This window comes from Typopeltis vanoorti, chromosome 2, assembly GCF_054136105.1.
Source record: "Typopeltis vanoorti isolate ZY-2024b chromosome 2, IOZ_Tvanoo_1.0, whole genome shotgun sequence".
Classification (NCBI taxonomy): domain Eukaryota; kingdom Metazoa; phylum Arthropoda; class Arachnida; order Uropygi; family Thelyphonidae; genus Typopeltis; species Typopeltis vanoorti.
The window spans coordinates 27,509,645-27,536,557 of record NC_143550.1 but is presented as its reverse complement, the minus strand read 5'-3'; the positions used below and the strand labels follow the sequence as shown (position 1 = coordinate 27,536,557).

Here is a 26,913-nt window from a genome sequence, read left to right as displayed (position 1 = left end):
TTTTTTCTTTGACTGATGGGAACATCAGTTAAAAGTTGAATATATGGAATTCCTATTATTTCATGCATTATAGATAATTTGCTGGCATCGATCATTGGGATATATTCTGTATGGAATTTTTAATTTGAGATTAACAAAAAATCCTTAAAATAAGAAAGTGTGTTTTGCTTTCTAGACCAGTTGATATTACTGTTAACGAAAAAAGCAAAGACCAATACTCCAGTAAACCTGGATTGCCCAAGTTTGGCCTCCCATGAATAGCTCATGTTAATTCGCCTCATTCAGTAGTGTTTAGGTTTATGAGAAAGACTGTATTAAGAGAAAAAAAAAGCCGAGCTATTACTTAAAATGTTAATATAATGGTAGAGTTAGATGTTGGAGGTTATTTGTAATAGTGCTTTATGGTATAAACACCAGAAGAACAAAATAAATAAATACCTTATTGAGATGCTAATATTTCTAGCGATTTCAAACCTGCATAATTTTTGTGCTCATTTTGAAATTTAGTGAAATATTAGTTACTCAATAAATTATTTTGTTCTTTTGGTGTTGATTCTTAAATTTTATAAGGTACTTTTATGACTAACAGTGTTTTATTTTCCCAAAATGTTAAGGCTTATGAGAAAGGACAAGGCATTGTCATTGATACAGGAAAGGACCTTCACCAAACTGTTGCCATAAAGTTGGAAGTGTTGAATTGCCTAGAATGTTATTATGGGCCGCAGAATTAAGAATGAAACTGTATATGTAATCGTGTACAAAAAAAACTGTATTTATTTTTTGCATCAAAGATATATATATTTTAAAGGTTATCTTCTTGATACTTAAATATTTAAAATAGAAGTCATTCCACATGAATTCAATAATAAATTCATTTTCCAATTTCAATAAAATTTTAATACAATATTAGTAGGGCTAAAAACGGCCTCACCTACTCCATGTATATATATATATATGGGAATAAAAAGGCATTAGCTGATTTTTTTTTTATTTTTTTTTTATTAGGATAATGTGCTGTGCATAGAACTTATTACTTTTTCCCTCCTTAATCTAGGGATAGAGTGTATGGCTCAAGGTTGTAATATTCTTGTTCCAGAAGACTTTGTTTTAAGCATGCTTAACAAGCTGCCATTACGAGAGAGGTATCAACAGTTTGCATTTTCAGATTATGTCAAGGTATGTGTGTTAATAATTTTTATATATATTCCTGCAGTAGTTTTAACCATTAATCTGTTTTCATGTGCAGGATAAATTCAAAATGAGAACAAAAAATGTTGACTTCAAACAGTTGGAATTGAGAATTACCATCTTTATTTATTATATTTGTCATTGTTTTATACAAGGTTTTGCACTTCAGGTTAAGAAGTAATTGAGAAGTAAATATCATATGGAGAATTTTTGTAATAATTTTTCACATGTGCTCTCAGTAATGGATATTTTTCGGCAGTAGTGTTAACTGATTACTATAAACTGAATAATGTGAAAGATGCGATAATACCATCCGTTGTTGCTGGTTTCCTTATATTGCACTCTTAATTGCTTAGAAAAATTACTCCTTTTGAACAAGTACAATAAACTGCAGAGAGAATAAACCATTTCTGTGTGTTCAGTTCATCATTATTATTCCATATATATATATATATATATATATTTTTTTTTTTTTTTTTTTTTTTCTGCTATCCCTCTCTTAATCTGTGTAACATTCAGTAAATATAATGACATTTAATATAATGAAATACAGTAAATATAATGAAATACAATAAATATAATTTATATGGTTATATAAATATGTAACCATATTTATAAAGAATGTTTTTAAGCAAGCACTTAAAAGACATTTATTATTTTATAATTGATAAATTGAGCAGGAATTACTGTTGCTTTCTTAAAGTAACCTTTTGTGTTCTCAATTCTGCATCTCTCAGAACCTGAAAGTTTGGGACAAGTACACAGCTTTATTGCTCACACTAAAATAACAGATGAAGGCATTGTTTCTCAACCTTCTTTCATGTGTGCTCCTTTTTTTTAATATTAGTTTTTGTGGCCTCCCACCTTCCTTTGCAATTCTTGTGTTGAGAAACTGACAAAACCCATAAAAGTTAGCAAAACAACAACAACAAAAAAAAAAAACTAGGAATTAATTAAAATTTTTAAATATTCATACAAATTTAAATATGTCATCAAATCTTTTAAAAATTGTATAGATCTGGCATCACTCCACAGACTGTTGAATCATATCGGCCTTTCGGAAACAATTTTTAAATTCATTGCTATTGCTTAGTTTTAATTAGTTGCTCGGTATATTTTGCAATATTGATATGTTCCTGTAAGCATAACTAGTTTATTCGATATACTGGATTTTATACATTTTATTATTTTATTTTCAGAATGTATTTTATGTTTTTGTGTCAATAAATAGTTTCATTAAATGCTTTTTTTTTCAATAAAGTAGTTTTTCAGTTTTTCCTTTCATTTCCACTTTCTTCATGTCCCACTCTCAAGTGCCCCATACGTTGAGAATCACTGCATGAAGGAAATGTGTGTTTTATGTTACAAAGAAAAGAGAGTGAAGATTGAAAGCAGAATGCTTTCCCCTGAATTTACCATTGTTGTATACAGGTAACCCTCATATAACGCAGAAGTTAGGTTCCATAGAAATGCCGCGTTATATAAATCGCGTTATGCGAGACTCAGATCACAGAAAAAGTAGGGTTAGGTTCCTAAATTGTTTTTTTTAATTATATAAATAAACAATGACATATCAAACAAAAAAATATTTTTATTTAATTCAGATAATTTATGTAAGTTAAAAAAACATAAACTGTGAAACAAATGCATAGTATAAAATTATAAAAATTACAAATTGTACGTAAACTTCATTGCACATAATGCATAAATGTTTTAGGCAAAATAAAATAAAGTGCATATTTTAATCGTCATCACTGTCTTCAAACTAACATTTCGTAGATGTTCTTTATTTACGAGTGGCTGGACGTCGTCAGCCACTCGTAAATAATGAGAATTCTTGAAATCTTGAAATCTTTTGAACATCATTTGTATAATTCTCATTGCATACTTTGCTTTAGTTATGAAGAAGTCAGTAATAAACTTGCTTACCACTACGCTGCAATTTTTTATTAAGTTCATAATATGGAGCTAAACAAATGTCCAATTGTCTCATGAATTTTCCAGAGCGCTCCATTGAGGGATCATTATCCTAAAATAACTTCCTAATTTCTTGCCAAGTCCAATTTTTCTGCTAATTTCTTTAAACTGAATTCTTTAACGCATTCATCACAGTGAGAATCTTCGGCAGAACTTTCCCCGCCATTTGGTTCGACATCATCTATTAATTATACCAGTTCTTCCTCATTTAAATCTGTTTCTCCATCAATTAATTTACTAATTTCGTTTTCAACCATATCACAAAAATGTGTGCGACGTTTATTATATGACTTAGCTAGGCATCCACCTTTAGTGGATGACGAGCTAAGTCATATTGATTCATTTAAATTCAAAGGCCTTGCAACAACTCCTAGTTTTTCTCTATTTTTCAACCGATCCAAGATTTTAATTTTTTCTTCGAGAGAAATTAAATTTCTTTCCAATGTTGGTTTTTTTCCCTTTCATTGCAGTTTTAGTGGCCATTACTATAAAAATACATTTTTTACATAAAAAAGCATTACATATTAATTATGTATGTAACTCACTAGAAAATAAAGTGCTCAACTTGAGATTAACACACTTATGATTTTTAATGTGCTTTCTTGGCAGAAAACAAAGACAATTTTCAACAATAAACACTTTATACGGTAAATTGTTTACCTTTATACGGTAAACAATTGACGTACATGTGTGCTAAAGGTATTTCCCCTAATATAATTTCGCTGCTTATAACTACATATGCGATACGGGCAGACACAAATTTAACGAAGATAAAATTTAATTTTTACATCGCTCAGTGAAAAATATATGAAAAGATAAAGGGTTACTATAATTTGTAGACTTTGTTATATCGAAACCGTGTTGAACAAGTGTTAGTACAATTTGTAGATCGTGTTATATCGAAACTGCATTGCATAAGTACCACGTTATACGAGGGTTACCTGCATTTTGGGATACATATAAAATTATTCCGAAGATAGTTTTTAAATGACGAGGGGGGGGGTGAAATTTTTGTTTATCAGCTTTTATGCTTGTTAATAGCCCAAATTCTCAAAGGAAGTATTTTGGGCTAAAACAAAAAGGTTGTGAAACATAAATGTAGATACACAAGTGTATACTTATCTTGTTAGTGCTCATTTTATGTCAGAGGCATAAATATTGTCATTCTGTTTTGCTGATTAATTGCTGTTATTAGACTTGTGGTTGGGAGAGGTCAAATCATCTGTGATTTACATAATGTTATAACAGTGTGAAGACATATGAGAGTAGAAGAATTCAAAATCGAAACTACTATGTTTAGAGAAGGCTGCTGTCTGAAAGTTTTCACAGCACAATCGACTCAACATAAACTACACACACACACACATTGATTGCAATTTCTGAATCCTGAATATGTGCTTCCAAGTCAGTCTTATCTTTGTGCTGGTAATTCACAAAAGAATATTTATTATTAAATTTTATCAAGTACATTTGTATTGTATTTTATGTGCTGCATGGTCCTGCAGGCAGATGAAAAAATAAAACCCTAAATAAACCTTGATGTTCAAGATTTGTTTGCATTGTGGATTTGATATTCACATTTTTATGTTAATCTGCAAGTTCTTGTTATATGGAAATTTTGTTTTCCATCATCAAATATTCATTCAAATAGTATTTTTCTGTGCGATACATATTATTACGGGCAACTCTAAGGAGTCCTTAGACTCGTCGACGGAGGCCCTAAACATCATGTCAAGAACAACTATTCAGCTTCCATACAGTATCTATCATACTTTGCCTTGAACTCATTTACAGTCATGGCACCCACAACAGACTCTGGCAACTTATTCTACTCATTCACCACTCTCCAAGTAAAAAACTCAGTTCTAACACCTTTGCTAACCACACTCTTGGCCAGTTTCCATGGATGACCCCTAGTCCTCCCACCACCAGACATGTTATGAAAAATATCCTTTGAATTAATCTTATAGAAACCCTTCAGTAATTTGAATGTCTCAATCATATCACCCATTTTCCACCTATCAACCAATTTTTGAAACCCATAAATCTTCAACCTGTTTTCATAAGGTTCATTCCATAGACCTGCTATCATCTTGGTCACTCGCCTCTGGATCCTCTCTACCTCCTCCCCATCAAGAAGAAACCCTGGCACCCAGATCTGGGCACAGTAGTCAAGGCTTTATACATGATGAGCTGATGAGCTGATTTAGCCACTTTTGCAATGTGCCCCCTAAACTTCAGCTCCCTATCCACCAACACTCCCAAATCCCTGGCCTTGTCAATCTCCTGGAGCACAGTTCCACCAATGTGGTATACTGCTGCTAATCTTTTCACTCCAAAATGCATAACCTTACACTTTGCCACATTAAATTACCATCCATTCTCCTTAGCCCAGTCCTCCAATCTATCCAAATCATCCTGCAAAATTTTGACATCATGTGCATTCACTATTGCTGCTTATATATATATCAGTGGCATCACGTGTCCATTTCGCTTGGGTGTGTGTTGTCTTGGCTTATGCAAACTGTGCTATAAAATTCATGTCGGTTTGACTGTATGTTTGCATTTTTATCGATGTATGAAAGTTTTAAGAGTGTATATAAATATAATGCTATATTTGGTTGGTATATTTGAATTACTCAAAAGCGTAAAATTTGGAAGAGGAGGATGAAGCTTACCTCCTTTCACTACAATACTGTTTCTCATTGTAAATACTGGCAAAAAAATTATAAATTTATTGAAAATTATATTTTAAAAACTTGTTTATAATATATAATTTTAAACTGAGAAGTTTAAAACTATTAACGCTAAGAATTTGACCCACTGTGCTATCTGTACATCTATCCATACAAAGGGCTCAAAGGAGTATTGTGTTTTGAATGCACATCCAGGCTGTGTCAAAAAGTGTCCTCTTCGTGAAGCACTAGTATGTTGTGTATGCTTGTAGGAATCATGTGAAGTCTGGAAACAATTAGGGGAGTCTTTAATGGGAATAAATGCAAAAATATAATATCGGTGACATTGCTGTTCAGTGGATGAGCACCACACACCTGGAATGTTCGCACCTGATATATATATATATATATGCGCGCGCACACACACACACACACACACACACACACACACACACACAAAACTTTTGCTACATTCTTGGCACAGTACTTCCTTCACTTAAAATTTATGAAAACTTTTCCAGTATACAAATTTTTCATATTTCCTAGCATTTCTATATGGATTGCTGGGAAATTTGAAAATTCTGGGTAGTGAGCATTGTATGAAAAGTCTAGAGTATTAGTAGTAATGTTAGCTTTCTGAATTAATATTATCATAGTTCAGAGGTATGAAGTAGCTGCTCTTGGATTTTGGACACATAAATATCAAATGCATACTCTTTTGGGCAAAGTGGTTTACAGCTGTTTAGAAATAAAACATTTCTCTTCACTACAGAAAAGTGCTAAATGTGTTTTATTCTACGGTGGTCAAAATAATATTGACAATGCACATATTATACAAATACTTGTGTATTCTTATTAGTGCACTATCACCATTTACTGTATCAAATAGGAAACTTAGTAACACACTAATGAAAATTCTATTCAAATAACTAATGAAAAGCCACTGAATTTTTACACTCATTCCCCCCCCCCAGCAGCCTTATTCACATTAATTCTGTTCTAAAAGAAATTCATAGGATATATATTTTTTGTCCCTGTCTGCATGAGAGTTGATTGTGTTCTTCTTTTCATGACACATGCAACTTTGTTGTCATTAGAAAATTTTACTCTTTCAGGTAATTTTAAGAGCAGGAAAACCAATTTTAGCCCAACTCACACAAATAATGTAGATAGGATAGCCAATATGAACCTTATATCACTTCAACTGAGATGTAGTTGGATTGATACAGTAAGAAGTGCCGTAGAAGACAAACAAAAATATAAGATCTAAGAATGATTGAGATGACAGATAACAGATTAATTTGAAGGAAAATTGAGAATAGGACATTAATAATGATGTAAACTTTTTATGTAGTACTGTCATAATATCCTCTACACCCTCTGAGGTTACTTGTCAGGTATTTGGTGATGATGATCACTGTAAAACTTTTGTAAACTTCCATATCTGAGCATTTATTTTTTGAATATCGTCTATTCTAGCAATTTTTCCACATCTTACATTTCTGATGATTTGTTTAGTATTGATATATAATCCTGATTGGATTTCGTTTGAAATACAGTCAGGAGTAGTATATATCAGCTTTACATACAGTACATATCAACTTTTCTTTCACTGCTTGTTTCATTTAATTCTCTTAATGTATTTACATATATCTGAAATGTCTTTACTTTCAGTGTTTGTCACAGTTTCCAGACAGTTTGTGATATTTATATTCTTATTAAAGTCGTCTTTACTTTTATGCATGTATAGCTTTCTTACATTTTTCTTTGTTTTTTCTGAGTATATTGCTGACTTACATACCAGGAAGAACTTTCGATACTATTTCTTCTTTATCAGAACTCTCTATTTAACTTCTTGGTCTGCTATAAAGTTGATTTTTCTGTCCTTGCGACAACACCCATGTCACTCTGGGTGAACAAAATCTGAAGTAAACACTGAGTGTTTACTTCAGATTTTGTCACCAGAACTCCAAGGTTTAGTTTTAATTTTCACACTCTTTATTATTCTTGAATAATATTTTAATATTTGTATCTACAGTTCAGTTCTAAAGCTGTTTAACTTCATTCTTTTTAAAACTTTCTTTCATATTTTGCTGCTCAGTATGAGATTCATTTTTATTTTGCTCAACACTAAAAGATGATCACCTCTTATTTCACATTCCATGTGTACTTGTGTATTTTGAGCCAATATGAAGTCATCACTATCAAGTATATGATATTAACACAGCTCCTTATTTTATGTTGTTATACTCCAAGACTTCTAGGAGTATAACAACATAAAATAAGGAGCTGTGTTAATATCTCCAATTTTGATATCAAGTTTAATGCCACTATTTATTTGTAATAATGACTTATTTAGCAGGCACTTACCATTGTTATTAGCTCTGCTCTTTTTTCCCAATTTTTTTGGAAACATTTCTACATGTTGTATTAATTTCTACTGTATAGATCTTCAAGCTTTCTTTTGTTGTTTATTTCAGCTTTGCTCTTTGATGACTTGTGTCAAATTCTGCCGCTTCTTCCTTACTAAATAGTTCTTTCTGATTATAAGTTTCATTCTCATTTGAAATTGACTTATATCATGTTCTTGAAATTGTCTATCATTCAAGGATTTTTTTGAACGCTACTACTACCTCTTTCTTTCCTTGATCATTTTTGCTGCAAATAACATTTTGCTTGCAGTCAAAAATCATTTATTTATAAATAAATTCTTGTCCTATTCATCTTGGCCACACAAATTTTCAACATGGTACTCTAATTCATCAGCTATTTCCATTCCATTAGTGTTTCTTAAATTGATGGTGCATATCTTCAGTTTTACTGAGATTGAGTTTGTTGCATTGCCGACTTCTGTTCACACCGGTTGTCTGATGAAACAATAAGACCTCGTTTAGCTCTGTAATGTGATAGCCCCTTGACATTTCATCATATAATATCATCTTTGTTTATGGTTTGACCCAATGTGGAATACAATTTGGTTGGCTAGATCTCATTGTTAGCCATCCTCATTTAATCATTCATTCATTATCCACTGTGCAGATCCTCCATAACTCAGCTGGTATAGCCAAAGCCCTTTGGTCGGAAAGACCTAGGTTTGATTCCCGTCTGTGACACGAGGAACCCTTATCTGGTTTCTTTCGACAAAAGGTGAGTTAGCTGGTCTCATATGGAGGTAGAGGTTTTATTCACCCAGAAACATGGGTGTTTTTGTCCCCCAGAACAGGCAAACTGGTCCCATGAACACATGCGTGGATTATAGCAAGGAATACTTTAAGACCCAGTCATAGGCCTGCTTTGTCAGCTATGCCAGTCCCGAGCTCGGATAAAATGGGGGAGGGGGGATTGAGATGGTGCCATAAATCCCCGTAAAAGAGGCTCATGGCCATTGTATCATCATACAAAATAAATCCTGTTATTAGTAAATCCTAATAACAGGTGAGAAGATGAGGATTGGACACTGGATCAAGAGCCAGGTCACTTCTCTGCATTCTTACAGGTTATGCAGAGATCTCCTCTCAGTTTTTTGAACATTTGTTAAACTGAACTGCATAGCATAACTCTGTCCCCCCCCCCCATAAATAGTTTATTCAAGTCATCTCACACTTCATTTCAAATATTCATAACTATGTGATTGTTGTGAATTAGTGCAGTTCATGATATTGTTATCCTGAGAATCGCTTCCAGAATAAGATTTTGAAGTATTGATATCAAGTTCCCAGATATCATTTATTTATTTATTTACACTGGTATCCCAAAAGCTAAGGACGAAACTAGTTTTATCTGTATATGAAAAAATGTTTATGACTACAGTCAAATGTGGACATAAATTATTGCAATACATTTTGGGCAAAAGTTACAAATTTCCTGAGGATGTAGTTAAAGAATTAATGTACAGTGCTTACAGAAAACTATGTGGAGAGACATTTCAGTATGGAATATATCCATCCTGAACTGTGATGCAGCTCTCACAATGCTGTACCAAGTGATTTGGGAGTTTTTGAGGCAAAATGGCCCAGTCCTACTTCAGAACAAGGATAAGACCTTGTTTGTTTTCTGGAGGGGAATTTTGAGCAGCTATGCATCTCCTCTAACATCCCAAACATGTCCTATTGGGGGGTTTGAAATCTGGGGAGTATGCTGGCCACTCAATTCAATTAATATCCTCGGTCTACAGAAGTATCTCCACTGCTCATGTATGATCGAACATGACATTGAAGAATTTCATCGCAATATTGTTCACCAGTCATAGTTCCTTTTTCCAGCACTTGTAGCTCAGTGCATCTATTAAGCATAATGCTTCCCCACTCCATGATCCCAGCACCACCATAGCTATCCCTTTCAAGAGCATTCTCATGATTGTAAGCAGGACCACTTTCACACTAGATCAAGTGTCATCTAGATTGTTATTAACCATTGGTGTCCTGTCCAATTTTTATGGATACAACACCACTGAAAAATGTGCTCTCTGATGAGCTGTGGATAAAGGGGCTGCAGGCCTTTGGGCATATAGCCCTACTTGTTGCAGACATCTTGCCACAGTTTGTCAAGATATCTGTGTACCTGTGCTTGAATGGAGCCGACTTGCAAGCTGACCTGCCATGGCGTGTCTTGCGTTTTGCTGTTATAACCAAAAATCTGTCTTCATGCTCCATGGTAGAGCAAGGTAGGCCTACTTTCTACTCTTAATAAACATTTGGAACACATTCCATTAATTTGAAATGCTGCCCAGAGTGTGGATACAATGCTATGTGAGATTCCGAATTCTGGTAATATGCGTAATTCTGTGGGCTTTTTCAAGATTTCCAATAATTCTTCCCTGTGTGAAATCATCTAGATGATGTCTTTGAGACATTACAAGACATCCATGTTTGCAACTTTATTCCTTCACAAAAAGAGCTTCTTTCAAACACGATTCACTTAGCACAACCTTTTTCTTTTTTTGACCACAAAACTTCTTTGTGCGCAATTTGAAAATCTGAAAGTATATACCTACTTTCTACTTGAAAATGACAGTTATAGAAATTGCCACATGCTGATTTGCCTAAATTTATAGTTGTAATTTTAAGAAATAGTGTTCATCACTATGGTTTTGGACACCAGTATACTTAGTGAATAATGTGTATATATATATAGAGAGAGAGAGAGAGAAAGCGATAAGAGAATAAACAGGAGGAACTATTATGTAAAACAGTAACAACATTGTAGTTTAACAGTTAGGTTCTGAATCCACAATAAAGTGTCAGTTTAACATCATAAAAGTCCAGATAAGTTCCAAGATAAGAGAATATGGGGCAATCACTAACAATATTATGATTATTGATGTATGGAGAGGCAGTCCATTTTCATTTGTGAAGCATCTGTTTTCATCTCCCATGTCCTGTCATGATCCAGTTAAGTGTAGACTACAGAGTGGATTAGGAATGGTGGCATGTGAGTTAGAGGTCTGTTTCTGCCACTAATATCTTCTAGGCTGATGTGATATCAGAGGCTTCATGCAACATTTGCACAACAGTTCTCAGGGTAGGTTGTTTAGATTTCAGTCTCTGAGTAGCCATGTGGGAGATGTCTTTTTTTGTGTGAGCAAATCACTGTTCTCAATTTTATTTCATAGTTGTCTAAAGCTCTTTTCCTCATAATTGAGGAATAGGAGCAATATTACTACATGATGGAAGTTGGTGTTGATGGTCACTCACCTCTGAATCTGTTCCACTTCTTTCACATCTCCAAGAAACCCAGGCAACCAGATTTGTGCACAATAATCCAGATGAGGCCTTATCAAATCCTTATAAAGGGGAACAATAATCTGCTGCTTATCTCTGCTTCTCAGAGTATTCTTCAATAACCAGGTAATCCTATGTGCTTTTTTAGACACTTGAATTTCAATTTCTCATTTACCAACTTCCTCAAATCTCTGGCTTCATCAATTTCCTGGAGTACAGTTCCATCAATATGGTACATTGTTCCAGAGATAAATCTCATGCTTGGTTGAGATGGACATCAATCATTGAGGTGTGTGAGCACTGGTAAGCCACACTGGAGAACAGCATTCTGCTGTTGAATACACTAATTGCAAAGCTATCATGCCTCTAATGTACTGGCATCTGCACATCATCATGAGTTTGCTAGTTTCTGCATGATGCTATTACTAGTTTTTAATTGCCAGCAATTTTTGCCAAGTGATCTCTGAAAATTAGGATCTGTCAAGATTTCATTTCAAGGTGTTTTGGAGTTCTATTGTATTTTACTGTTTTATTTCTAAAGTAGACGTGACTGTGGTGACTTCAATTTTCTGCAGACTGGGTTAAGCACTGCTGTCTAAAGTAGTTGTGAAGTTTTGATAGGGCCTCTGTTAGTTCTTTCCAACTTTGAAAGGACTCTGAGTTGCAATTGCAATGCCATCTGCATACATAAATTTCTGTGCATTAGTAGTGGGATGTCATAGATGTTGAGACTGAAAAGCAATTAGCTAGTACAGATTCTCATGAAAGACCACCTTTAGCTTCTGGAATTTATTTTGGGGGTTATATCCCTGAATTCGTGTTTCTGACAATACATTATTTACATGATTAGCAATCTTGAGAAAAGGAATAACCTCTAGGAATTTCAGAATTAGACCCCCTCACCAAAGTGTCATAAGCTGCTGAAAGATTCACAAAAATATCATGTATATTAGTGGTTTGTGCACAGTGAGTTCAGGCACAGTAATTGCAATTATCATTTTTTCCAGGAGCATTCTCAGAAGTAGTAGTTATATGCACTGTACAGTTATAAATATGAATTTAGATAATTTCCAGAGTTCACTGTTGCCATCTTATATGGAATTTAGTTATTGAAGATCAATAGTAATAATAATAAAAACTTTCCCTGAAGCGTATGTTAAGGGTGAGGGATTGCAGAATCTTCTTAAGGTTAGAATAATGCCCTTTAGTTTCTTAAGACCTCATTCAAATCTCATCCGTCTACAATAGGAAGAAGAATTTGTAAGGACTTTGAACAGAAGACAAGTTTGCATGGTTTTTATGTAGAGGTGGCATGATTTTCCCATCACAAAAAAAAAAAAACTCAGGCTTTTTATCCCACAAAACAGTTCAAACCAGCCAGAAGAGCACAAACAAATAAGATATCGTGTATTGGCCTCATTGCCTTAGTTGCATTGACCATAAATCCATAGAATGCAGCTATAATGTCAAGACTCAAATTTATGTAAATTATATTTTCCACTGTTACCGTATTTCCTTGAATATAACTTGCACTTTTTTCTCCAAAATTGAAGTTAAAAAAATTATGGTGTGAGATATATGCTGGGATTTTTGGAAACTAAAATTTTTCAGCAAAAAATTAAATTGATGTTTATAATTAAATCCTTAGTATTCCTTATAATATATAATTGCTCATATTATTTATAAAATGAATGCATTTCAAATTCAATTATTAATGTTATTTACACAATTGGCTGCTTACCTTCATCACGCGATATATTTGAATCTTTAGTAACAATGCTTCTGTAATTAAATTAAAACAAACATTTTCATTATTATTTGTCCTTTTATCATTTTAGAATCATAAGCTCACCATGATTTAAGAAAAAATAATCTGAAAAATAGGTATGACTTACAAAGAATCTCCTATTTGCTATCACTCCTTCCAGTCTCGAGAGTAGTTTCCTCGTGTGCATTGTCGTCATCTACCCAAATAGCATCTTTGCTCCCATCCAGGTCATTAGAGATGCCGGTTTAAAAAAAAAAAAATGGCAATTATTTCTGGCAAAATCATTTTTGAAGCTCTCAAAGTCCTGTTGCGCAACAGTTCTAATGATGGTCTCTTAATCTTCTCTGCCAGAGTCAGGTCTACCATCCACTCCGTATGGAATTTTCGTACATAGTCCTTGAATGGTTTGTTGATCGATACATACAAGGGCTGTAGACACGGTATTAGATCACCAGAAATAATGGCCACATCAGCCTTCACATCCGAAAGTTGTTTTACTATTTCAGGTCCTAAGTGTCTGCAGAAGCTATCCCACACAAGGAGAACTGGGCATCGAAATAAGGCTCCTGGCTGTTTGTCCCGAACTGTTCTAATCCAATCTTGAACTATTGTAGTGTCCATCCACCTTTTTTCCAAAACTGTTACTGAATTCCAGGGGGAAATTTCCCCTTCAGCATTATTTTTCTTTTGAATACTATGTAAGGAGGCAACTTTCTTCCATCTGAAGTAATTGCAAGCATGATTGTGCATAGCTGTTTTTCACTTCCAGTTGTGCACTTTTTTCGCTGTTTTCTGTTATTGTTGTTTGGTGCAGCATGTCGAAATTGAGGGGTGTTTGATTGGCATTGGCTATTTGTGATAACATATAGTTATTGCTCTTCCTAAGTTGAATTGCGATGAAAATCCATCACTTTATCCTCAAAATCTTTCAGCAAAGAGATATCATTTGACCAATGGGAAAGACTTTTCCTCTTTGTGAATCTCATGATCCAACCTTGCCTCGCTTTCAGATCTGTGTGACTTATGGCACACTTATGTGTTATGGCAGTTCATATCTGATACTGCCATAACAATATTCACTATCTATTTCTTAGAGTTTTAAACTTTTTTCGTGGACGAGGTATATGCAAAACTTTTCAATTCCTTTTTTTTTTTTTTTTTTTTTTTTTATAAATTAAAATCAAGGGTGCGAGATATATGCCAGGGCAAGTTATATTTGAATAAATGCAGTAATAAATATGTAAGAGAAGAAAAAATATTACAGTGATGAAATTTGCTTAACACTGTATATTTGTTCAAAAGAAGATTCTATCTCCCTACTCATCTTTCAGCAGTGAATTTAATGCTTCTTCTGGGGAATGAGATGTGGCTGTTTTGATCCTTCCCCCATAGATTTTATTTTTTATAGGAAATCTCTTCAGTTTGTGGGTGTGTGTATTTGCATGCATTTTAACCACCTGTTATTTCATTATTGAGGAAGAACCTGTAATTGAAATTTGAAAAAATGTAGAATTTTATATTTATATGATCTTTTTTAAATTTCAGAGCCATCCAGAACTTCGGTATTGTCCTGGAACTAACTGTAACATGGTTGTTAGAGCAAAAGAGCCACAGAGTAAACGAGTTATTTGCAAACACTGTAAAACATCATTTTGGTAAGTATCAAATTTTTTGATCCTCAAAAAACTTTTTTTTGGGATTAAAAAAATCTGCTTAATAGTTATAGCAAAATATTTTACTACTTTAGTTTATTGATCTCTTTGAAACTGTTGTTCCTTTTATACTTAACTTTCATTATTTTATTCCATGAAAAGATATGTAACTAAACTTTGCATGCTGAGTTCAAGGTTCTTTTTGAGAAGTAGTAAATTCAGAATTGGGTGGCATAGGTGTACTTTATTCATTTATTTTTATTCACAACTCTAATTTAAGTTTAAATATTACAGTGAATATCATTTTTGTGATGTTTTTTCCAGTTAAATCCCATATTTGTTGTTATTACTATTATTATTATTATCACACCCTCCATGGATTCGACAGACTCATCGTGGGAGTTTCATTCAACTGACAACATATTTATCATATAGAATCTTAAAATCCTTAACACTTCTTGCATTAACAACACATTCTGGTAATGCATTCCATTCACTGACATTTCTCCATGTAAAAAAATCTACTCCTCACACCCTTCTTCACCACACTTTTACATAACTTCCAGGAGTGACCTCTGGTTCTTTTTCCCCTCTCACCTTCTACTCTTTTTAAAATCCCTTTTGGATTAATCTGATAAAATCCTCTCACTTAAACGTCTCTATCATATCACCTCTCTTCTTCCTATCCACCAAACTCTGCAATCCACATCTCTTCAACCTCTCTCCATAGCCAGCATTCCAAAGTCCTGATATTGTCTTAGTCACTTATCTTTGGACCCTCTCCAGTGTCTCCACATCACATTGAAAACCAGGTGACCAGATCTGAGCACAATAGTCCAAGTGTGGTCTGACCAGTGCCTTATACAGTGGCACAACCACTTCCTTATCCTTGCATGTTAGAGTACTTCTTTTCATAGCAGCATTATGATATGCAACCTTCACAACCCTAGCAATATTCCCTTTTAAACTTCAGTCTACTGCCAACCATCACTCTCTAATCTCATCCACTTCCTGCAGTACAGCACCATCTATATAGTACACAGCCTTATATTTCTGCACTCCAAAATGCAACACCTTGCACTCGTTGATATTAAAATTACAACGCCATTCTTTTGTCCAAGTAAAGAGTCTATTTAAATCTTCCTGAAAGGATTCAGCATCAGCAGTGCTACTTATAATTCTTTTCAACTTTGCATCATCAGCAAACAACTGAAAATCCCCAGTCAGTCCACATGATAAATCATTTACAAACAAGTTAAACAGCAGGGGCCCAAGAACAGAACCCTGGGACTTTGAGACACTGCTCCATCATACACAACCTGCTGGTATCATTCAGAGAGCCAATCTCTGATCCATCTAACCAATATACTGTCTATTCCCATCCTCTGCAGCTTGTACATCAACTTATCATGTGGTAATCTATCAAACGTTTTTGCAGAGTCTAAGAATATCATTGTATATAATTTTCCCTTATTTAACACTCATCACCTTATCTTAAAATGCAAGTAAATTGCTGAAACAGGGGCCCAAGAACAGAATTATTATTTACAAATTCATGCTGACCTTCATAAAGAATGCCATGTCCATCAACCCAATTATATATTCTATTCCTTATCAATCTCTTCAGTGCCTTTACCACAACTGCAGTTATACAGACTGGCCTGTAATTGGAGACTTCTGTCTTAGAACCGTGCTTGTGGAGTGGTATTATTTTGCCCTCTTTCCACTCCTTAGGAATCCTACCCACTGCAAGACTTTTATTAAGAGGGTTGTTCGATAAGTCCATGCAAAAATGAAGAAAACAATTTTTTTGGACAAACATTTTTTATTTTTCAACATAGTCTCGTTTGAGGTCTATACACTTAGTCCAATGATGCTTAAGTTTTTTGATCCCGTCCATATAGTATGATTTATCCAACTCTTCAAAATAGCAGTTATTTCACCAATCACCTCATCGTTTGATAAAAATCTCTTTCCTGCCAGCCATTTTTTCATGTTTGGAAACAGATAGTAGTCCGAGGGAGCCAAATCTGGAGAGTAGGGGAGGAGGATGCAAATGGACTTCGTAGCGTAAATCGAACAATTTTGCAGTCACAATTGCAGAAGAGGAGGCGCGTTGATGTGGTGAAAAAGAATCTTCTTTTCCGCCAAGTGTGGTCATTTTTCCTTTATTTCATTATTTAAACGGTCCAGCAAACATGCATAATACACTCTGGTAATTGTTTTGCCCTTTTCCAAAAAGTCTATGAAGATTATGCCACGAGCATCCCAGAAGATGGTGGCCATAATCTTTCCTGCTAAAAGGAATAGTTTTCGTTTTCTTTGGTTCAGATTCCCCACTTGCAACACATTGTTATGTCTGTTCCGTGGTCTCAGGCTGCTAGTGATCAATCCATGTTTTATCCACTGTTACGAAACGATGCAAAAATTCCTCTGGATTCCGTTGAAACAGCTTCAAGCTGTCCTTGCAACAGTTCACACGTTGACGCTTTTGATCCAGTGTGACAAACGGCACCCATAGTTTTCTCATATGCAAATGTTCATGTAAAATATGTACGTGGTAATTTGAGATGCCCACAGCCTTAGCAATTTCATGCACCTTCACTCTTCTATCATCCATCACCATATCGTGGATTTTTTCAATAATTTCTGGAGTAGTGACCTCAACAGGGTGTCCAGAACATTCAGCGTCACTTGTGCTCATATGGCCACTTCGAAAGTTACTAAACTACTTATAAACCATTCTAATCGAAGGTGCAGACTGACTATAATGTTTATCAGTACCCAACGTACTAATGCTAACTAACTACAGAACTTCCTATAATCACCTGCTTTATACTTCCACATGTATCTATTTTTGGCAGTGACCTTTTCTTGTTTCATCACTTCCCAAACAAGTACCTCATGATCACTATCACCAATTGGTAGCAGTGTCAACACCTCATTAACAACTGCATCTTGTGAAGTTATCACCAAATCCAAAACATTAAAGCCTCTAGTTGCTTCAATCATATGCTGCTTAAGATACTTATCTCTCAGAAATTCCACAAACTCGCTCTCCATGTTCCCATGCTATCCTTTCCTTCCAGTCTATATTCCTAATTAAAGTCTCCCATTAGGATCACCTTCTTTTTATATGCCCAACTAATTTGCCTAAACATTTCACAATCAGTATTCTCTGCATTCCCTGTCCTATAACAGCATTCTATCAGATATACTAACCTGTTTATTTCAACTTCGCACCACACTGACTCAAAATCTGTGCATGCACTATCAGCTTCCACACTTTGCTGACACAGTTCCTCTGCACTCATTAACAGCACTTCCCCCTCCTCTTTTGACATCTCTATCCTCCCAAAAAATTATATATCCTTCTAATTCTATTCCTGACATCACATCCTCCTCAGACAACCAAGTTTCACTTATTCCAATTACTTTTGGGCATACTGTCTCAATCACTGCCACAGACTCAGCTGTCTTGTTTCAAATACTCCTTACATTTGTGTATAAGCATAACAATTGCTGTGTGTTTGAGGCCATCCTACCAGCACCGACATTCTCTATTCCAGCTGCTATACTACACCTCTCGTTCTTCGGTTTGACCACTCTTGTTTCCCTGATCCTGACTGTGATTTCCATTATTTCCTGCTCATCCTCACCTTTATGCATTCCATCACCTTGTACTGCTGCAACTGCATCTTCCTCCTGCTGTACAATCTGCTGATTTGTGCTGTCCTATTTCATAGGTAGCCTCTGATCATTTGCTACATTAACTTCTTGACTCTGTGCCTTCTCAGAAAACAATAGACTTTCTAAATGCCCAACACCAAACCCATTCAGATGTGATCCGTCAGTTTTATACCACATTTGAACTTCCCCTCAAATTCGCTCCACAGATTTACAAATTGAATCCCCTTTGCCTCACACAACTCAGCCATCTTATTATTCATTATCTCTGCTCTCCTTCTCAATTCACTGTTATCATATCTGGGCAACATACCTACTACTTTCCCACCAACACTATTCTTCATTACCTGATGCATCAACTTCCTCAAGTTTCTATCAACATTCTTCTTCTTCTCCCCAACTAAGTCATTTGTGCCCACAACTGCCACTAATTTTGATGCCTGGTATTTTCTGCAACACATCAGTTATTTGCTTTATTGTTCTAGCATGTTTTGTGCACTTTACTAATAATCACACCTCTAATGATTGAGTTCTCATATGCTGATATACGACTATCCTCTGATTCTTTCTTTATAACATTAACTTCCTCCTTCTCCTTATCATCAGCCAATCTCTCCTTTAGCTGTTTACTATCCTCTTCTAGATGTTTCATTTCACTTTTCATTTTCATTAACTCCTGCCGAAGCTCTTCTTCTACGGTCCCGATGTTTGCCCTCTAACACCTTCCTTTTTCTTGTTTGCCCAAACAATCCACAGATCTTTCACATTTTTCGGTGCATACATATAGCAGTTTTCGCAACGCATCCACTGTGAAAAATCCAAGGCAAAGCCAGACTTTCCTACAGTAGCCTTTCGTGCCACTGACTTATGTTTCTTTATGGATACCATCTTTAGAAGCTGAGGTAGTACAACAAACAAGTAGCAAAACACAATATAAACAACAAAAGAATTTCAACTGGTAACGTAAAGAAAATTTTCGATACAGTTAGCACATTTGGAAATAGTTCATTATGACTATTATTAAATATATATTGCAATATGTCTTGAATGTTATTTAAATTTTTTTGGTCCAAGATCAATTCTCATAACAAATCAATTTCCTGGATTAAGTCTTGATTTACATCTTTACTATAATATTTTACAAAATCCCTTGAGCTGTTTTCTAGTTCATTTTTTCCTAATGTTTTTATATCAGTGATTAATTTAAAATAAGAAATAACATTGGATATATTTTTAAATCTCTCATCTATTTGTACAATAACAGTATCAATTATAACGTTGAAAAAGTGACATCTAAATTCCTCTACCGGGTTTAGTAAAACTTCATCTTCTGCTAGTTCGGAAAATAATTTTTGTCTTTTTCGAATTCTTTTTTCAGGGAAATCTTCAGAAATATTCAAGTTTCGTGCTATCATTTTTGTGTCGTCTAAAAATGTGCTCAATTTTGATCTTAAATTTTGGATTTCATTTTTAATTTTATTCACTAAATTAAAAAGCAGAGTCAAGAACAATTGTTTTTGCTTGAAATAGTTTGTTGATACTGTTAATTTTTGACAATATTGTAAACCACACCGATAAGCTTAAAATAAATGCATTTCTTGTAATGAATCTAGTAGACTTTTAGCTTTGGATACTGCTGTGTTATCGTTAATTGCACCAATAAATTCTTCTATGGCATTATAAGTTTGTTCAAACTTATAATGCCTTATTCAAGTTTGTTCAAAATTTTGTATACACTGCTTTGACTACGTCTATTTTGGCTTCCCATTGAGTATCACATAATGGTTTAAGTGTAATATTTAAATGCTTTTGTATAATTTCCCACCTTTTTGTAGATGTAGAAAATACGCAGTATAAATGTTGCAATATTCCAAAAAAATTTTTACAATATATACTACTGGAAGCAGCATCACAAATTATCAAATTAAAAGAATGTGATAAGCAAGGTACATAAATTGCATGAGGGTTTAAACTAATTATTCTAGATTGTACTCGTTTATATGTTCCCTTCATATTGCTACCGTTATGATATGCTTCCCCTCTACAATTCATAATATCTAAATCAAACTCACCTATTCTTTTTAAAAGCGAATTTGCTAGTCCTTCACCAGTCACTTCAGTTACTTCAATAAATCCTATAAACGACTCATTTATAATTAATTTTTTGTCTACAAAATTTACATATCTAATAATTATTGAAGTTTGTTCCTTGTGAGAAATATCAGGAGTACAATCCATTTGGATACTGTAATATATGGCTGCTTTTATATAGTCTTTAATTTTATAAAGGACTTCATTACCTAATGCGGCAATAATTTCCTCTTGAAATCTATACGCCAAATGATGCACAATTCTTTTTTTCATATGTTTAATTCTGTTTACATGATCCATTAGCACAGGATCATATTTACTTAATAATTCTATTAAACTTAAAAAATTTCCATTATTCAGCGTTCCTATTGTTTCATGGGATCCTCGAAATGACAGATTATTACTTGCTAAAAATAGAATTACATCTACAATTCTTTGGAATAGTAATTTTAGACTTTCCGTTTCTTTATTTATATTAATTGTTCTGTCAACAGTTGAACATAAATGAAGCCTTTTTAATAATTCTTGCCAAGCAATAAAAGAATTAAAGTGACCAACAGAAAGCTCATGATCTCTAATTACAGATGACAGTTTTCTCCATTTATTAAAACCATATATAAATCGTGTTGATTGATCTTTTCCTCTTCTTTTGGAAAATAATACACAACAAAAGCAAAATACTGATTCTTGAGCTTTTGAGTAAACTAACCAGCTGCGAAGCTGAGTTTCACCATTTGGCATTTTTTTAAAATAGTACGATGTAGAAAATGATGTACCTTCAACATTCTTAACGAATGCATCTTGATGATGATGTTTAGGTCTGGTTTTAACACAAAATAATCTAAATTTATCAGTTATAATATTGGGCCACAAACCTAGATCATTTATATTCACTTGATCACTATTGTTATTATTGTTTTCATCATTATTTGCTGTATCCAAAACGTTTGTATAATCAGACACATCTTTTTCGACGAATCCCACAGTTTCTACATTTTTGTTGAAAAGTTGTGTAGCTTGTTTGGAGTTTTCTTCTTCAGTTGAAGTTTGAATCGCAACAGCTGAAGTCGCATCAGTTTCATTGTCAGATTTATTTTGTAGCCCTGAAAACAAATCTACGTGTGACATTTTGAGATTTTGCTTTTCTTCTTTTTTTCTTTTCTGCTGATTTCCTTGTTTGACACCCAAAGGGATACTTTCTTGGCATGGACATTATGGGTTAGGCTTTGCCTGTCGAATAAGTAAATAATATTAAATATTTTTATTCCATGAATTAACATGCCCGTACTCACTAAAGTGGTGAGGTTTTTGTTAATTCATGGGATAAAAATGTTTAAATAATATTAAATATTTTTATCCCATGAATTAACAAAAACCTCAAGGGCTCACTTTAGTGAGTATGGGCATGGCAAACCCGAGGTACCAGATGCTGGACCATGCCTTACTTCATGTAATATATATCTGTTATATTATTCTGTAGACTGGTCCCTCCCTTTCTTTCTTTGCTTCTTTCTCCTCTCAGGAGGAGAACGAAGCATCCAGTCGTAAAACTTCACTGCTAGCTCTAGCTATGATATGGGTCAAAGAGAAAATGATATAAGGGCTAGGGCATACACCTTTAGCGACGTGCAGCCACATCGCCCTACAGCTGCGAGAAGTGGACGAGGGCTACCGCATCAAGGGTGGGTGCAATTAAAGAAGCGAGCCCAGTAGGTGGAGAGGTTTCGCTTAAAAGAAGAGAGTGTGAGGAATCGTTTTAGGGAGAGGGTGTTAGAGAGGTTTTGGATGGACTGGAAAGTGTACAAGATTGGTGGAAACATAATTAAAAAATAATCCTGAGCTGTGCAATCGAGGTGCTTGGTGAGACATCTGGAAAGATTAGAGAGCAGAAGGAGGGTTGATGGTGGAATAATAATGTACAAGTGGCAGTGACAGCTAAGAGGAGGGCAAAGCAGACGTGGAATGAGTCAAGAGTGGAAGAGGACAGAGAGGTGTACAGAGAGAGAGGAAGCAAGAAGCCAAGAGAGTTGTGGCACAGGCAAAGGCCATGGCATATCAAGATCTTTATGATCAATTAGAAACAAAGGAAGGACAGAGAAAAATTTACCAACTAGTGAAATGTAGAAATAAAGCAGCAAAGGACATCTTACATGTGAGGCAGATCAAAGATGCTGAAGGAAGAGTATTATGGAGGGATGTGGACATAAGAAACAGATGGAAAATATACTTTGAGGGACTTTTGAATGAGGAAAATGCAAGGACTCACAGAGAAGATGGGCAGCCTTCTGAGAGGATGGTGCAGAACATCAGTAGAGTGGAAGTGACGGAGTCCATGAAGAGGATGAGGAATGGAAAATCCGTTGGCCCCAACAGGATTCCAGTGGAGGCATGGAAGGCAATGGGGGAAGAGGGAATTGACCTGCTGTGGGACCTGTTCGTGAAAGTTTGCCAACAGGAAAATATACCCGAGGAATGGAGGGAGAGTACTCTTGTCCCCATCTACAAGGGTAAAGGGAATGCACAAGACTGTAAAAATTACAGAGGAATAAAGTTGATGTCCCACACAATGAAAATCCTAGATAGGGTTCTTGATGGAAGATTGAGGAAGGAGGTGAAGATTGCAAAGGAACAATTTGGCTTCATGCCTGGTAGATCAACAACAGATGCTATCTTTGGGTTACGGCAGATGATGGAAAAGTTTTGAGAGAAACAACGGAAGCTACATCTGGCATCTATTGATCTGGAGAAAGCATATGATAGAGTGCCAAGGCAAGAAGTCTGGAGGTGTCTGAGGGAGAAGAAGGTTCCGGAGAAATGTCAGGTTGGTGTGGGAGATGTACAGAAATGTTAAGACAAGTGTTCGGACCTGTCTGGGACAAACAGAAAGTTTTCATGTAACAGTTGGCTTGCATTAAGTCCGTTTCTGTTTAACATTGTGATGGAGGTGGTGACGGAAGAGGTGAGAGAAGATGCGCCTTGGACAATGTTTTATGCAGATGACATTTTGCTGTGTGCAGATTCAAGAGAAGAAGCGGGAACTAAACTGGAAAGATGGAGAAAAGTACTGGAAGAGAGAGGTATGAGACTGAGCAGAAATAAGACAGAGCATATGTGTTGCACAGTGGGCGGCGGCCAGGAGACAGACCTGGAGTTGGAAGGAAATGTCATCAGGAAGGTGAGGGACTTTAGATACTTAGGTTCAACAGTGGAAGAAGATAGAGGAGCTGGGAAGGAAGTGGGATGTAGGATACGAGTAGGTTGGAGGAACTGGAGGGAAATGGCTGGAGTGTTATGCGATAAGAGGGTGCCGATCAATCTGAAAAGCAAAATCTATAGGACAGTAGTGAGGCCAGCTATGACGTATGCTATAGAAACTGTGTCCCTGAGGAAAAATAACATCAGCAGGATGGAAGTAGCAGAGATGAGAATGCTTAGGTGGATGTGCGATGTGACCAGAAAGGATCGTCTGAGAAATGACTATGTGAGGGGAACAGTGAAAGTTACGAACTTTGGAGCGAAGATACAGGAGGCAAGGTTGAGATGGTTTGGTCATGTGATGAGGAGGGAGGACGAATATGTGGGAAGAAGGGTCATGCAGATGGATTTGCAGGGAAGGAGGAAGCGTGGGCAGCCAAAGAAGAGATGGCGGAAGCTGGTAGAAGAGGACTTGAGGATGAAGAACTTGGATGTGGTGACAGCCCAAGACAGGAGGATGTGGAGGAGACTCATCATCAACAGTGACCCCACGTAAGTGGGAGAAGCTGCAGAAGAAGAAAGAAAGATCCCATGAATTAACAAAAAGTTAAATATGTACATACTTTTTATAATATTACAAAATTTTAGAAACACTCAAGGAATGTGTTCATTTTTTTCGTTTGTTTACTTCAGTACATCAGTTTCACCCTTATCTATCACTATTAACTGAGTTGATAGTGATAGATAAGGTAGTTGTAGTTGAGTCAATGTAGTTGAGATCTAATCACATGCAGAAACACTTCATAATCCTGATTATTGATAATACATTTCACATAGCTTTAAAAATAAGTTACCGTATTTACTGGAATATAACTGGTCCTCGTATATATATAACTTGCACCTCTGATTTTACTTTGTGGAAAAAAAAAATTGAAAAGTTTCACGTAACCACGTTCACCTCATGGCAATAGATCCCATGGCAAACCACGTGCCCTCCATACTAGCTAATACATCTGCAGACGCAAGTAAAAGCAGGTCGTTTTATTGTATCACTGAATAAGGTACAAACATTTGCAGTCTGTGTAATATATTTCTCAACAAATAGTGCAATTAGAGACAGCTGGGATAAAAATGGCACTAACTAATGAATCACATGTCTCTTCCCCCAAAAACTATGCTATTTAGCCACAAGCAAACACTAAAAACTAGATGTGTGGGAGTCTGTTTCCCCCCCCCCCCCCAGCTCAAATGCAGAGCAACAATAAAAATCAACAGAAAGTGTTAAAATTCGTAAATGTATTAAAGCTAGGAAATATATAGTGAATATTGTTATGGCACTTTCAGATATTGAATTTGGTTGAAGAGAATTAGCATTTCAATTCAAAAATTGTCTGCTGACTTTTATCTTTGACTCGCGTGATCTTTTGTTAATACCGCACCAATCATATGCACATATCTTTACTGGCCTAGTACCATGGCTGTCTGTTCATTAGTCATTCGTGAAGGATTGTTCATTAAGTATGTCAAGCAATACAGGAAATAGAGGCAGAATGGTTACAGAGTTGGTATGGAAGATATAAACATGAGTGTGGATATTCAAAAGGAGTTGGTGAGGTTGGGGAACATATTAAGTCAGATGCAGAGTGAGATAGGACATTTAGAGAAGTGATGGGCTGTTGAAAGTGGAAGAAGAGTCAAAGATAATTGACAAGACTGTGTAGTGAAGGAGGCATAAATTGAACAGGTGTTGGTGTGTTTGAAATTGTGAGGGGGGGTGGAGAACAATAGGAAGAGTGAATGGACATGGGAAATGCAGAAATATTAATTGTGCTGTGAGGAACAAATGATTTGCAAGGAAGTGCAAATGAAGTTTTATTTATTTTATTTTATATTTGCTTCTACCCACAAAAGATTATTTGCAAACATGAGAGGATGGAAGATAATGCAAGTGGTGAAATTCAGTGCCAAAAGATAAGTTTTTTTGAAGTCTTTAGCATCATTTAAGTTTTTTTTCCTTCTTTTTTGCATTATTATATTTATTAGTGTTTGTGTGATTAACTATAAGGGTAGTGTATTTAATTTTCTGATTTTTTTAGGATTTAATATTTATTTTCTTGTACACTGTATTGTGCAGTATGGTGGCAATGCACAAAACAGTGATGGATGATTTTAACATGCATGATTGCATTCACTGCAACATGTGTGAAATGTATAGCCTTTACAGAACAAGAGAATTTTGAAAGGAGAATGAAACTGGAGAATGTATTTGTCAAAAGTGTTTCACGAATGCCAGAAGTGTAAAGAGAGTAAGAAGAGTGAAAGTGATGGGTTGAAAGACAAATTACATGATAATGCAATTGGCATAGTTAGTGTTGCAAGCGGTATGAGTGACTGTATGAATGACATGGTGGGAAATGAAGAAAATGACCAGAAGGTAATGGAAAAGATAACACACTTACATGAAGTTCTTCACAGAACAAAACTTGAGTGGTTGGGGAAATGCCTGGCAGATGGTATGATGCAGATGTGAAAGAAAGGTGAGAGAAAGCAGAGCATGAAAGTATGAATTGGAGTTTGTATAGTGATTCATTGATATGAATTGTTGAGGAGGGTGTGATGAAATTGTGTTTTCCTGGAGCTAAGAAAAAGAATGTCACAAATGCTCTAAGGATGCAGAGAGTTAAGATAAAGAGATGTTTATTTTGGCTGTTACAAATGATTTAGCAGGTGACAAGTGTGGTATGCGAGAAGACATGAAAGAGTTGCTAGTATACATGCAAAAAAGAAGAGTGAGAAAGTAAGAGTTGCGAGCCTTTTGCCACGGTATTAGAAAGGCGAGCTGAAATGGGTAAGTGTGCGGATTGTAAAGGTGAATGGTGTGGAGTTTGTGGAGTGAGTGTCATGGAAGGATTTATATGAGGTGGATGGTATGCATCTGAATGAATTTGGCATCAGGAATC

General features: G+C 35.2%; 1 protein-coding gene across 3 annotated transcripts in view; it reads left to right on the top strand.

The window, feature by feature from the left end:
• The window catches only part of ari-2 (E3 ubiquitin-protein ligase ari-2), a 208,768-nt gene that overhangs the window by 71,633 nt on the left and 110,222 nt on the right, over positions 1–26,913 (top strand). For all 3 annotated transcript variants that reach the window (XM_090404136.1, XM_090404144.1, XM_090404128.1), the window contains exons 5-6: positions 1,055–1,176; positions 14,874–14,983. In XM_090404136.1, the coding sequence (XP_090260262.1) occupies positions 1,055–1,176; positions 14,874–14,983 (232 nt within the window). The remainder of the gene's footprint in view (positions 1–1,054; positions 1,177–14,873; positions 14,984–26,913) is intronic.